Source organism: Aplidium turbinatum, chromosome 10 (assembly GCF_918807975.1).
Source record: "Aplidium turbinatum chromosome 10, kaAplTurb1.1, whole genome shotgun sequence".
NCBI classification, from domain to species: Eukaryota; Metazoa; Chordata; class Ascidiacea; order Aplousobranchia; family Polyclinidae; genus Aplidium; species Aplidium turbinatum.
The window spans coordinates 23,245,359-23,260,479 of NC_137481.1; the positions used below are offsets into that span (position 1 = coordinate 23,245,359).

Below are 15,121 nucleotides of genomic sequence, written 5' to 3' on the forward strand. Positions count from 1 at the left end.
AAGTGTTATAGTGAGGAAGATTTCAAATTTCAATCAATTGCAATTTTTAATTTATAAAACAAAAAGTGTCGATTTTAAACAAAGTCACCTCGGTTGATGGTTCTAGGTGAAACTTTTTGTTTCTCATCTTTCAAAAACACAAGCATTTGAAGATGCGAGTTGCTGAGTCCTGCCTGCTTTGGCTTCAGCACGTCTTTTCCAACGGAGAAAAATCTCTCCACCACAGCACTGGAAGTAATAGACATGTTGTATTTAATAAAAAGATGTTTTAAATCGACATTACAAAAACTCCAGGACTCTCTTCTGTTTGAAAAAAGGCCTACACAATTAACTTTTCTTTCTGTACCGACGTTTGATGCAATAGCACCAACACATCATAAGATTCATCCTCAGAGTTGTGACTGGTGTTGGTGTCACTCTTGTTGGCTTAATGTTTCCTGCAATAGTCGAATCTTCTTCGTCGTATGAGTCGAATGACTTGTGCTTTGATTTTTTCATGCATTCTTTTTATAAAAAATGTTCAAACACAAATCATTTTTTATACATTAAATTGGAAAGTAGCGGGTGTGCAACTGAAAGAAATGTAGCGTAAAAGTTGGATTTAATTCCAGTATATATAAATGATGTTCTTTAGTGACGGTTGTTACCAAAGCATTAAATCTTGTTCTTTTATGGGTAAAGGAGGGCACAGGCCTGCACTCACTACAGATTAGCACTTGCGTTTGGTTTTGAACAGAAAGACTCCAGCTTGGGTTATTTTTCTTATAGTTTGTTTCCATGTAGTTGTCTGGGACCCGTGATGTGGTGAGTTTTGGTTGGAAATGGTATCAAAACTTTCAGGTAACTCTTGAACTTCAGCTACATGATCTGTATACGTTGTTCCAATTGGCAAGACTTTGTCCCTCTGATGGCAGCTGACAAAGCTTTTTAGATAAATCTTCTTAAATCAGGTCAAGCCACGACAACTATTGTGAAATTGACTCATTTGGTTGGGATAAAGTTAATACAACGGATCGTTTTTGGACAAACCAGGCACAGAATCGCCTGGATTCCACTTGCTGTTGTTTACTAGGATGAGGAGACTCTAGAGATCAAGGGTAAGATGCAAAACTTTTTATCTGATCTTTCATCTGTGTCACACAGCATTAGTCCAGGGCATCACACATGCTCTTGCTCTATCGTTGAACTCGACCAAATCCTGTGCAGAGCGCCTTGCTTTTAGTACAGGGCATTTGAGTAGATGTTGCATCGTTTGTCTGGACCGCATTTGCAACATGTGCTTCCCAAGAAATACCCCCAGTTTCGCATTAACATCTTACATCTGCCAATGCCACTTCTTAGGGGTTAAAACATCGCCAATACTTCCATGGTTTCACACTTTCCGGAGAAAGGTCTTTTATAGGAGAGAGTTCCATATTGGATGATGACCGAGCCACCAACCCCTCCTTCCACATTTGGACCTGCATATTGGCGGCAACCTTGTCTTTATCTTGTGGGAAAGCTTAGGCTCACAGAAATTCTTTTTTGACTTCAATCACCTGCATGCTGGAGTTTTGTCATGTAGTAGGTGTCTTAAATGCATGTCCTGACAGAATCTTTCCTTTCTGCTGGTCATGCTTCTTCTGATGCTGGGAGGAACAATTCCAGGCAGAATGTGTAGCATATTGAGGACGGAATGTATTCTGATTGCTAATAAACGATGTATCTCTCACAACTTTGAGTGGTGCAGACTTGGGTTGGAAAGATATCTTGGGGCATAGTAAAGCACATCTCGTGAAAGACCAGAACTTGTGATTTGTACTATTGATGTAAAACAAGTGTGCTCTATATGTCACTGGCTAGGTTAATGTGATCTAATTGAGCAAGAGAATTTTTTACAAAAATTGTATGTTTTTTCATGGTTTTGGAATGCCTTGTGACCATGTACCTTCCATAGGTTAACATTGTTAACTGGTCAGGTGTTTGTATTAACCAATTGTGGATGGATGACATTTATTTATATGCGAGAAAACTTTTGCAATGAGACGGATGATGTATGTCATATATATATGTATTTGACAAAACGACCGTTGATGTTTATACATGCAAAACTGTTAGCAATTCTTTATTTTAATATTGGCAACATTATCATGTTGTGCATTGGGGGAACCACCAAACAGAACACCATTTCAGAACCAAAGTTACAGTAAAAATTTTAATTTTCTTAGAAATTAATCCCATCCTGTAGGCTAAGCAAAAAAAAAACAGCTACCGTCCGCAAGTGGTTAATAACTTTTTTGCTCTCTTTAACATTTAATTTGACTTTGCAATGTCATTTGTTGCAATGTTTCAAATATTCATATTTACAGTCACAGACATACTAAGTACTTTATCTGTCCATATATTATGTTGTAATTGAATTCTGTTGTTGCACTTTTTCCAGCAATTTATCGCTAGAAGCCACATACTGAATTTTGTTTGGGTGAGTTTTTTTTTAATTGCAGCATGGTCATGCAGCAGCCTAATTCTGAGTCAAACAAATAATATACTGTATTGCAACATACTTCTGTTTAGTTGATTGATTGAATGTTTATCCTCGGACTGGAAAAGTATCTTTGAGAGCTTAATCTTGGCAGTTTCGCATACTTGTAGACTGTAGAGGCTTTGAATCACTGACGCAGGCCTGGTCGGCGGTCACCGAGATTGACAGCTTTAGTGAAGTTTCCGTTTATTGAAGTGCTGTTGTCAAGGAGTTATTCCATTCTTTAGATGCCGCTGAATGGAAAGCAGTCCTTAACGTGCATTTCTCAAGCGTAAACCCCGAGAGTTGAACCAGCGTCGTTTGATCTTAAAGCCTCTTCTCTTCATTCAGGAAGTCACGCGCTAACCCACTGAGCTATCGAAGCAGGGCTATTGGGCTTTAAATTTAGGCGCGATATGAGTTTGTGTTAGTAAAGCTGATACAAACTCAAGCTGATTTGCATTTAAAACTACAGCTAAAACCACTAACAACAGTCAACAAGGTTATCATGAAATAAACCTCGAAGAAGGCAATCAAGTGGTCGGAGACACTGGCAATCTGGCATTGCAACACATTCAGCATTAGCGGTTATGTTGTTTTGAAGGATTAAAGTGGCATAGAGTGCAAGCCACATGTAAACTTTTGATGTTATAAATTGGAGAGCATTTGAATTGAGAAAAGTTTTGAATGAAATGATGTACTTGTTTGTACTTTTTTATCGAAATTTATTTATCCTGATAATTCTCTGTGAAATTAATAAGTTTTTTTTGGGATTTTTTTGTCCACATCTTCAACAACACAAATTCAGAAATTTTTGATTAGAAATATGACGTATATGCATATGCTAAACATTATGAACAAATGTTTTTTTAACTCGTATTTGTTACAAACAGGTGTATGTTGTAATGGCAATGGCCGTCTTACAAGTAATGAAATATTATAAGTCATACAGATGCAATTAAGTGTTCTTGTCTGTAACATCCTTCGATTATAGTGTTTATACTCACCAAACGGGTATTTGTTTACTTCACCACTTTATTCCAACTTTAGATTGTTGCGGAACTAGTCTGGTCACTGTTTCTAAAGATCTCTTCTCTCTATACCCCCTCAGGGTATACAAGCATTTTTTTCTTTTAAGCAATGACTGACTATATTCACTTTAAAGGCAATTATCTTCAATTGAAGTTTAAATAGTTATTCCTTTTTGTAAGAACTGCGTTTGAAGACTCAAGGCCAGCTGTATTTTCTCTATTCAGTACTTTATTTTGAAGCCCATTGATTTGATATAATAATTAGCACATTATTTTTTTAACATGCCGCCCAACGAAGCAGCCACCAAGAAGCTTTCCAGCTTGCACACAATGAAAGCTTTGATTCTTGTGGGAGGATATGGGACTAGATTGCGTCCGTTGACGTTGAATGTACCGAAACCGCTTGTGGAATTCGGCAACAAGCCCATAATGCTTCACCAAGTTGAAGCTTTAGTGGAGGTAAGTACATACTGTGTTTCACTGCCTATGTTTCAACGTTTGCTAAGGTATGTTTTTTCATTTTATTTAGATTAAAAAATTATCCAGTTAAACTGTGACAGTGATTTTAACTACGCCAAAGATGAAAAAATTTTACGTAAAAAAATTAAAAAAAAACCTAAAAAAACATTGCAACTAATTTGATAAATGGAATTTTTAATTTTTGTTTGCTGCAAACTATGTTTGCATCTTCAACAGAGCTAAAAGAGCATGGTTGGTAAAATACCACTGGCTATTGACAAAACTTTTATAAATAATTTTTGTTAGAATTTTTTCAATTTTATTTTTTGAACACGAACAAAGTAATTTGTATGCACCGTTGCCAACCAGCACATGGACGTGCAATCAATGTTGTTAAGACATCGGATTGTGGTGCAAAATCCCAGTTGTGACAGTAGGAGTAGTATATAAAGATGTCAGTGTTTCTATCTCATTCCGTCTTCTTCAGCTGTACCTTTTCGTTCCAGGCTGGTGTCAGGACTGTCATTCTGGCTGTAAGTTACATGTCCGATCTTCTCGAAAAAGAAATGAACAAGCATGCGAAAAGGGTAAGGCCATCATTTCCACTTGTATGGCCACGCAAATCTTTTGATAGATTTTTTTTTCTTTTGGGGTTGGTACATTTATGCAATGTCATCTAACATTCAAAATTAAACTTCTATACCGTACTCGGTTTTTTTCATTTGTGTTCAATTTTTCAAGTCATGGGTGAGTAATGCTTATTGTGAGAACAATTATACAGTTGCGCTGCGGCTTGCAAACGAAACAAGGGGTTCAATGATCTACAGTTCCACAGCGATTAAAGCTGCATTCACCAAAACTAACGATTTTAAATCAAATCGAGTCGACTGCTTCAAAGTTTTTTTCTGTAAATTGCTTTGTTTGATTCATTCTCTAAATATAGTCCGCCGAAAAGTTCTACTTAATGTCACGTTGAGTGATGATAATGATGACTCTTTTCAGCTTGGAATTGAAATAATCTTTTCCCAAGAAACGGAGCCACTGGGAACAGGTACATAAAGGCTGTCATAGATATTATTTCTCAATAGATTAGAGATTTTGTTTATAGTGTCGAGAGGGATAGTTTAAGCCGATGATAATAAATAAAGCTTTTAAAATTAAAAGCATGTTTGAAACATAAACTAAATTTTTTTTCTGGCAAACTACCGAATTAATTCATTCTTTTCGACTTTCGGCCGAAACCAGAAGCAATGCATTGCCAAACAAATGTCACGTGTTTCGTCATGCTCTGTTAATAACAATACTAAGCTTTTAATTAAGGAAGCAAAAATGGTTCAAGTCTTCAGTAATTCGACAGCCAAGAAACTTGAATCGTTGTCGAATTTGAAGAATAACGTTCGATTAGAGTTTGCCGAATCGAGCATGCTGTTTTTTTCCGAAATCGGCCTTCAAAATCGGTTGCTTTCGTCTTCCAGCAATGTTCCTATTTTATCACCTTTGTCTTATCTCACCCTGCTGACACAAATCATGTCATCACAAGTACGATTCCCAGGCAGCTAGTCAGTCGTTTTTGCATTGATTCAACGTCTGTAGACGTTGAATCAGTTTATAAAACAGCTGATTTGCTGCTTGGGATTCTGCCGCACATTTCTACAATGCGTTGGATGTTTCATCACCACAATGGTGCTTTGTTCTTGCAGCTGGTCCGATTGCCCTCGCCCGAAAACACCTTTCTTCCAATGAGGGATGTAACGAGCCGTTCTTTGTGCTGAACAGCGACGTGATCAGTGACTACCCGTTTGTTAAACTGCTTCAATTCCACAAAGCACACGAAAAGGAAGGAACCATATGCGTAAGTTTCCGTTTTCATTGGGTTTGTTCTCAGTTCATAGTTTGTTCAAGTTACAATTATGTACCGGTACATTAGTACTTTCACGCGGCTGCATAGCCGAGTGGTGAGAGTCGGCTGCATAGCCGAGTGGTGAGAGCCCTGGAACGGCAATCGAAAGGGCGCCGGTTTGACACCGCTCAAGAGCATGCGGCTGTGTCTTTGGCAGGACACTTAAAGTCATGTCTGAAGGTGGACATGAAGATTGGCTTCCTTGCCTTCCCGTCCACTTAATCTAAATCTTCAACCACCGGGTGTAAGCCTGGATACGACAAACAAAACAAACAGTACTTTCACTTCCTAGATTGCAACCAACAACCAATCTGCCTACTCTTGTCAGCAAGAAATTTTTAAAGTTTGGAATGATTTCTAATGTTTTATTTGTCATTAAGTTTAACATTTGCAAAACAGGAAAGAAAATATTGCTTTTTTCATCCTTAAAGTCTTTGTAACTATTTTCTTTTAAGCTCATAAATAGTTTTTGACGACCGCTCAATCATAGTTTCAAATCGTTGATACTGAAATTGCAAATGTGTCCTTTGTAATGGTCAAAGCTGTTTTTTTCTCTGACGAGGTTTGCAACTGCTATGTAAACGTGAACAAACAAAGTCTAGATTGCAACAAACAAGATCTGCTGATGGCTCCCTTTTATGCGCACCAAATGTTTATGCCTTTATTAAGTAAAGCCTTTAAAATATGAGACTGTGCGTTATGTAAAGCTGTATGATGTTTTGTTATAAATCTTTTCATACAATGGCACTCACCAGAAGTAAAGCAATCTGCTTTAGGTTGCCAAAGTAGAAGAGCCATCCAAGTACGGCGTTGTCGTGAGCGACAAGCAGACCGGGAAGATACAAAGGTACGTCGGCGATAAAACATGAGTAGAAATTATGCGGCAAATACCGCAAAATGTTGACCACCTTATGGAACGGTAACTTTTGATATTTAACTTTTGCTTTCCATACTCAAAATCTTCAATTCCAAACTGGGGGTCTCGTATGCTTCTTTCAATCCTGAACTTTAAGCTGACCGCTTTCGCTGTTGCAAATTGTTTTATACGCTAGTGTGGAAATATATGACAAAAAGGCTTCATTCCATCACATCAAGGAAATTCTAAATGTGAGCAATGGTCTTTAACTTCAGCATTGCATTTTTATCCTAAGACCTAAAAATTAGCTAGAGTGTATCCAATGTTCTCCCCTTTGTATTATACATGTATAGAAAACTTCACATTTCATACCAACGTTTTACTGATTGTCTGATGATGTTGCAGAATGTTGGAGTTTTGTATCAACGTGTTCGAGTTTTTTGAAAACATTTTTATGGTGACATCCTACTTTTTATATACAACTGTCGCATCAATGAAAATTTTAATCAATGAAGCAAAGTTGACTAACATGCAAAAAAGTTAGATAACATATATTCTGCCCATCGGTTCTCCTAGTTTATCCCCTTGTCAATTGTTTGATAAAATACCCACATGAGCTTTTTCAGCTCAGAATGTGAGTATGTAGGCCTACTATGTATTTTTAGTTTGTATTTTCTTCACTGAATTTAATCCCTTGAAAGATGAAATAAAGGTAAATTTACCCTCCCCCCGATTGAGAGTTTTTGTTTTACCAAAACAAATAATTGAATAAGATTTTAAAGTGGTGCGAAATAATAAAAATGCAATGTAAACTGTGTTTGTTTGGCGTAGGTGGTTCATTGAATGTCACCTTGATTGGCTGAGGCCACGAAAGATGCATCTGAATCAGCTTCGTATTTTAGTTCTGTTTGTTTATTGTTATATAAATTATCAAAGTTTAAAACACATACACTGCTTAAACCGCAGGAGAAGCGTGCTGAGGTCTAACTGTAAGATTTTGGGTGCCACTGCCACATTTGTTAAGGTATTAACTTTTGAACAATTGATTAGGTTTGTAGAAAAGCCACAAGAGTTTGTCTCCAACAAAATCAACGCAGGAATGTATATATTTAACCCTTCGGTTCTCAACAGAATTGAGGTGAGTGTGAGCAATAGAATGTAATTGGTTGGAACAAACCGACGATGGATTATGATGATGATGATGATAAAGGCACAATTGTGTGTTTGAATTTTATAGCAAAATTCTGCCACATTTGATTTAAAATAACGTTTCCATACGTCATTTTAGCGCAAAAATATTTGAGCTTTGTTATTTAGTAGACTTTTAAATTGTTTCTTGCGAGATGTTTGTTTATTTACTTGTCTATCTTTGATCTCACATTGCCTCCAGTAAATATCTTTACGATGTGTGTGATTAAATGAAGTTGTATTCGGTTAGATGGGAAGGATTTGCCTTGTAGAAATCAGTTATCTTGTCCAGTTGTACCAAAAGTCTAATTGTATGCATCGGCAATGACCAATAATTTGCTGCTTTTTCCCAATACCAAGACAAATCTTCAAACTAATGAAATGTATGATTCAGATGAATTTACTTTTAACAGTAACTTTTTGCCTAGTTTTGATTCACAAAATGTCAATTTTTAGTGATAATTTTTACAGGAAAGGCCCATGTCCATTGAGCGAGAGGTGTTTCCCATTATGGCAAAGCAACAGCAGCTCTACTGTATGGAGCTTGATGACTTCTGGATGGACATCGGCCAACCCAAGGATTTTTTGACAGGCATGTGTATGTACCTAGGATTCCTCAATAAGAAAACCCCCGATAAACTTCACAAAGGAAAGGGGATCATCGGACCTGTGCTCATTGTAAGTTTTGTGATGCTTTGTGACGTAATTTTCTCACAACCAATCAAATAAGCGATACACTTGCGGGTGAGATGCTTACTTGGTCACCACAAAACAAACGAACTTTGGCAATTTTCCTTTTTAAAGCATAACGCTGAGAAACAGAGAGCCACCACACCATCAACGACTGCATGACCTTTGTCTTCCAAAGCAGACATATTGGATGTGACGAGGCTCACAATAACTGCTTTATCTCGACTTCCTCCGCGTTAACACATTTCTATTAAGATGGCGTTGCTATAAATTGAATTATATCAACTTGGCTGCCTTTTCGTTGAGTGGGAACATAGATTTGTAACAAAAGTTACATTTCCACGTTAAAATTCACTTTGCCAACTTATGCGAGGTTTTGTCTCGGAGAATATTTGTCTCTGCTTGGCTGAGTGTGCTGCTTTGTGGACGCAGCAGAAGGCTATTTAGTGTTCTGAACATTGCTGCACATATGGTGGCAGCGAGCCTTATGGCACGCTGTTCCAATCGGTTTATCCATCTTCGTTTGCTATATTGTGAAGCAATTCATTGGTATTGGACTTCAAATGTTTTCTTAAAGTTTGTAGTCTCTCCAGTAAGTACAAAATTTTGTATAATTTAAGAGTAAGTATTTTGAAGTAAGCACATTACCTTGCGATCAACTGTGGCGCAAACTTCATGACGTCCTACAACATGTTTTCCTACCACAATGACATCTGACAGGACTCGTCAGTTGAGATCGGTGAAAATTGCAAGATCGGCCCGAACGTGGTGATCGGTCCTGGCGTAGTAATCGAGGACGGCGTCCGCATCAAACGGTGTACGATAATGAAGGAGTCGGTTATCAAGTCACATTCCTGGCTTGAATCATGCATTGTAGGTTGGCAATCCAAGGTTGGAAAGTGGGTAAGTAATGTGTTTTAATCAAAAAATTAAAGAGCCGAAAATGTAGATCTACTAAACGTCTTACTGAAGATGAAGACGTTATACTATACACTATACAGTAGGGTGTTTCATTTTTTCACCATTTTTGAAATTCAAAATGCCTGGGGTCCCATCTGGTGGTATTTGGGGTAAAAAGTTAACACCCCAATTTTTTTTCAATTATGACGTCATATTGAGGTGGTCCACGCGGTTTGAAATTTTTGGGCCTCAAAATCTCGAAATTTGGCCGTATCTCCGGAACCACTCATCATAGATCGACAAAATTAGTATCAAAATGCGCAGAAGGGTCGGTTTCCTATATCTGATGTAAAGAATATTAAGGTCTATCTGCTTCAAAAAAAAAGTTACTTTAAAAAATCTGATTTTTGGTCTATTTTCTCATGATGAACAAAGATCAGGTGATCAAGATAATAAGTTTTTCTGTATTTTTCCATCTTGGAAGCTGCTATTGCGTAGTAATAGTCCTTGTTCGTTTTGCAAGAGATGAAATGGTAATTTGAAGGTATTACTATTATAAGTTAATGTAACCGTTGAGGAAGAGGTATGCTGCTCACCTGCTTGAGATTAAGTGTCATTACGGCATTAAGGTCAGGTATTAGTAAGTCGATGCAAAACTTTAAGGATTGGAGAGAAATGTATTTCCCCTTAATTCAGATATAGTCAGTCACTATTTTTACTTGAGGAAGAAAGTAGCCGAAACTAATCCTAAGTTTTTGAAGAATATACCCCATTTCAAAGATGATCTTCTGAAGGATGTTATTGGCATATGGAACAAAGCTGGTCTTCCAGTGCTTAGCAAACAGAGAAACCTAGCACTTCTGGCATACAATCTGCCAAAGCATCGGCACTACTATGTTTGAAACAGAGAAAAAGAAATGAAGTAGTTAGATGTCTACACAGTAGCGAAAAAGACTCTGATGGTGATATGAATTGGGAAGATGATAAGGAATACGAGCCTCTGAAACCAGCTGTTTGGGGAAAAGTGTACAAGAAAGTACATTCTTTTTCCATAAATGATAGAAGTTGTGTACTTGCTGATCGTAGGATGACTTCGGTACGCCAGCAGTCAGATCTTATGAGGTCGGTTTTTGGAAAAGATCAAGTAGCTGCAATGCTGCATCACCTTCGACAGTATACCGCAAACGACAAAAAATCTCTGATGGAAAGTGAGAACCCTCTCAACTCAGCTTCTGCCATGCAGTTATGTTATGATGGGCGCATTGTCGATTAAATAGATCGATACGTTTTCTTGGGTCAACTTGTTGATGATAATGGCATAAAGCACGAAAGTGTGCTTGCTGTTAAATCTTTTCCCAAAAGTGTGTTGGTCACTGCAGAACTGATTTTTGGCACCATCATCCAGGAGGCTTGCAGAGTTCACTTTTCCCAAGTATATTCAGTCATGGCTGATACGACTGCTCTCAACACAGGAAAAAAGTCCGGAGTCAATACTCGACTGGTCAATTATTTTAATGATGAAGTTGGTCATGATATTCATACCCTCAAATGTATGTTCCACATAAACGAAATATATCTTTTCCATGTCATTTCTTTTGTGGACGGCGCCAAAAAGGGTCCCGGAGCAATACAAGATGGGGCTTTGCTTAATCAGATAGCAAGACTAGACAAGCCCAGTACTGAAACCTTAACACCAACTATTATTATGCAATAACAGCTTCCAAGAGTGGAAAAATACAGAAAAACTTATTATCTTAATCACCTGATTTCTGTTCTTCAGGAGAAAATAGACCAAAAATCAGATTTTTTGAAGTAACTTTTTTTCTGAAGCAAATAGACCTTAATATTCTCTACATCAGGTATGGGAAACCGACCCTTCTGCGCATTTTGATACTAATTTTGTTGATCTATGATGAGCGGCTCCGGAGATACGGCCAAATTTTGAGATTTTGAGGCCCAAAAATTTCAAACCGCGTGGACCACCTCAATATGACGTCATAATTGAAAAAAAATTGGGGTGTAAACTTTTTACCCCAAATACCACCAGATGGGACCCCAGGCATTTTGAATTTCAAAAATGGTGAAAAAATGAAACACCCTACTATACAGTATAGTCTTTCAAACGTTTGCTGAAAATGAGTTTAGTTTCTACATTTCGGGTGCTATATTTTTTGATCAGATTAATCAGGCGTTCCAACTATTTTGCTCCTCACGTGTTTGTCTTTATACAACGGATTCTTTCACCATGTAACGTTTCTTGATTAAAGGATGACGCTTGAAAGGACGTCAGTTCGATTCCTGTAGTGAGCACGCGTTTGCTTGTCGACAAGACACTTAAAATCCTTGCAGGTTGAGACTAAGATCGCTGTTCGTACTTTCCAGAACTCTTAATTCAAACCTTAAAGGCACAAACTGGTCGACCCTGATGTTTCGGGATGAAGATCAGACTTCTTTGAAGCAAAATAGAGAGGGAGAGAATGCCACCGTGAACAATCCTGGTTCTGACCAACAAAATTAATAGTTTGTGTTTTTATTCCAGGCCCGATTGGAAAACGTAACTGTCCTGGGACAAGATGTGAACGTGAAAGACGAGATCTACCTGAACGGCGCCCGTATATTGCCTCACAAGAGCATCAGCGCTTCTGTTCCCGAGCCCCAGATTATAATGTGATGGTCCCACTTTGTGGATGCCTGCAGGAACAAGATCGAGATTTTAAAATGTTTAGTTGATGTTTTAAAATCTTCGTAACTCCAATACGCTCCCAGAGTGTGTTGAGCTGTTGGCCAATTGTACCGAAATGTTACATATTTTTGGAGAGGAAAGGCCTCTAAGATTGTGCGTACTGTTTTTCGTTTGTCTAGTACACATATTTCAATCCGCATAGAAATTATGTTAGAAGTTAGACTGAACGTTTATGTAAATGTCTGTTCCAGCTAACAAATTTGCATTGTAGACGTTACGTTGAAGACGTTGAATCAATGTACAAAAGTCCAGTTTTTGATAGCTTGGATTGCTTTTTCATGATATGAGCGTCGCTCTGAAATAATCTCCCGATCAACCGATATCATCCACTGCTGAATGGAGCATTCTTTTCCTCCAAACGTCCAACTCTACTTTATCAAGACTAACCACTTAATCAGTGTGAACTAATAAAGTTATTATTATCGTTCTATCTATTTCCATATGCTTTGCAAGTCTACCAGCATATCGTGGTTCTAAAACACTTGATGTTTACCACGGTTTGTCCTTGTGAAATACGGCAAATCGGAAATTAGAAAACGTTTTTTAAACATTCTCTTATAGCTGACTTGCTGTGTTTTGCGACAGTTATATCTTTTACACAAACACTGTACCTTTTATTTAAACGCCACCCTACTTTTGATGGGAGAAGTAATAAGATTTCCAATAAGGGAATAGGCAAGCAAGTTACTGTTTCAACAAGAACCTTCTGATTCCCCATCATTTTAAATAGGGTTAACACTTTCTTGATAATATTGTAATATTATTTTTTTGACTGGCATTGCGCTTGGTGTTGGGCATTCCTTGTTACATTGTTATAGTACCGGTGCCTTTATTGTAAATATATAAGTTGTGTTGCGTGACTCTAGTTGAATAGCCATCCTCATAGGCGCCATGAAGCAACATATTTGCTTATTTCTATTGCTGCTACTTATAAGAAAATATGACTGTATCTTTTCCTATTGCATTCCAATAGGTTTGTGTAGTTTGCAGTTGGTACTTGTCCATGGCAGTAATTCAGACTAGCAAAATTTTATTGTCATTATTTTTATTACGTTTTTAGTTGTTTATTATATGAATATGTATTTATATAATTACTTGTATGCCTTAGACCAGTGTGGTTTTCGACCTGAGTTCCACGGTCTTAGAGTGCACAAGAAATTAGACAGAATTAAGTTACTGTATTTAAATATATACTGTACGCTAGTATTTCTTGTAAAAATCAGTCTTAAAAGCACTGAAGATGAAGGAGGTTTAGTTTTCGAAACGTTTGCTGAACATGAGTCTATACATTTTAGGCTCTTCATTTTTTGATCAGATCAATAAAAAATATTTGTTAATAAAACCACGATGTTTCTACGTTGTTACGATAACCTTATGCTGTTCAACATGGATAATAACTAAGTAACTATACGTCCTCAAAACACCTACCCGCAGAAATCAACTGTATACTGTGGAGTAGGTAGTGATTTTTATGTATATTTGGCATATACTTTATTGAATGTTTTACCTCGGAAGACGTATTGACTACTATTGTGAAGACTTCGTTTGTGGGACATTGTGGTTTCACAAAAGTTTCATTTCTACTATAATTGATGTCAATACAATGTAAAATGACAAGTATTATAGCACGTACTCAAAGCACAAGTTTGTAGCACGTACTTGACATTTTAACATTAAATCAAACACATACTAACTTGTTTGTTTATTGCGTGTCTTATTGCATTCATTTTCAAAATTTACTGATCTTACAAACGAAAATAAAATTTCACCACAGAACAATCTGTAGTGCTTCGATTGTCTTCGTTACTTGTTACCCTGGATGCGAAGTAAATTCGCCAACAGTTATTGAGCTTGAGAAAATGAGTGTGTAAAAATGCTAAATCAACATGTTGATTGGGACAGTTTTACAAAAAGATTAATCAGATTCAGGTAATTAATTTCATATTTTCTTGCTGCCTAAATTGAAATAATGATTTGCACAGTTTCATAGAAAGACTGATCAGGTAATTTCATATTTTGTTGGTGCCCAAATCAGGGAGACCCAAATTAACATGTTGATTTAAACAGTTTCATAAAAGGATCAAGGAGGCAGTTTATAGCTTTTTATGTAACATAGTTTTCCTAAATATTTGTACATTTTTCCCCCGAATATGCGGCTTTTTCTGACAACAGGGGAGCGGCTGAAAAGCGAGTAGGCTAACGCTAACCTAGTTCGAATGCAAACAGCTGAACAATAGACTTGGCACAGAAGAACACCGGTCCCTTCGGTCGGATCGTTCGATGAAACGCAGACCAATTTGAACGATTGTAAATAAGACATCGAAAATATTTTACACGTGAAGGTCCCCTTGCTCAATACACGTAAAAACTGACAATCGGAACTTTTCAATCGTTACGATGCTGATAGATGGCAACCCTGAACTCGTCAGCGGTGGGGATGTATCGCCCCCTCATGCTCGGGGAGAAGATAAGGTGCAAAATATTTTTCCTTAAAACAAATGCTTAATGTTCCAATTGTGGCAGATGAAAGCATCAGGACTCAGGAGCTAATCTGAAGTGACGCTAATATTCCAATAACAAATCAGACAACCTTCATAATTTCGCAGCAGTGACATGTAATTGAAAAGTAGCGGTATTATCCCTTTCACAAAAACCGCATATGATCCAATTTTATTACTTTTCTTTACTATACAACGCAACACGGTGGCTCTGAAAAGCGCAGAGTCATACGAAGATCCTTAACCTACAGTACAAAGGTATTTTATTCTAGCCGGCAATTAAATTGGGTAGGCCTAGTTAGACTAATCTTTGAATGTTTTTCCATCTTTCTCAAACCAAGAGATTACCTTGAATG

General features: G+C 37.4%; 1 protein-coding gene across 2 annotated transcripts; it reads left to right on the forward strand.

Moving 5' to 3' along the window:
* Window positions 1-2,349: 2,349 nt before the first annotated feature.
* LOC145778144 (mannose-1-phosphate guanyltransferase beta-A-like) lies at window positions 2,350-14,040 on the forward strand. 2 transcript variants are annotated; one of them, XM_082589569.1, is made up of 10 exons: window positions 2,350-2,461; window positions 3,833-3,990; window positions 4,497-4,577; window positions 4,993-5,041; window positions 5,691-5,842; window positions 6,667-6,737; window positions 7,797-7,884; window positions 8,406-8,612; window positions 9,345-9,527; window positions 12,064-14,040. In XM_082589569.1, the coding sequence occupies exons 2-10, from the start codon at window positions 3,862-3,864 to the stop codon at window positions 12,193-12,195; spliced, it is 1,092 nt and encodes a 363-aa protein (XP_082445695.1). In that variant the 5' UTR covers window positions 2,350-2,461; window positions 3,833-3,861; the 3' UTR covers window positions 12,196-14,040. The 2 variants fall into 2 exon arrangements, with proteins under 2 accessions (XP_082445695.1, XP_082445694.1); XM_082589568.1 differs by lacking the exon at window positions 2,350-2,461 and having other exon boundaries at window positions 3,814-3,990.
* The last annotated feature ends 1,081 nt before the right edge of the window (window positions 14,041-15,121 follow it).

What these genes read in the sequence shown, in the direction of transcription:
- LOC145778144 (XM_082589568.1), top strand. Translation starts at nt 3,814, where the DNA reads ATGCCGCCCAACGAAGCAGCCACCAAGAAGCTTTCCAGCTTGCACACA. An exon ending in AAGTTGAAGCTTTAGTGGAG is followed by an intron (nt 3,991 to 4,496) that starts GTAAGTACATAC and finishes TTTTCGTTCCAG; the next exon opens with GCTGGTGTCAGGACTGTCAT. An exon ending in CAGACCGGGAAGATACAAAG is followed by an intron (nt 6,738 to 7,796) that starts GTACGTCGGCGA and finishes ACAATTGATTAG; the next exon opens with GTTTGTAGAAAAGCCACAAG.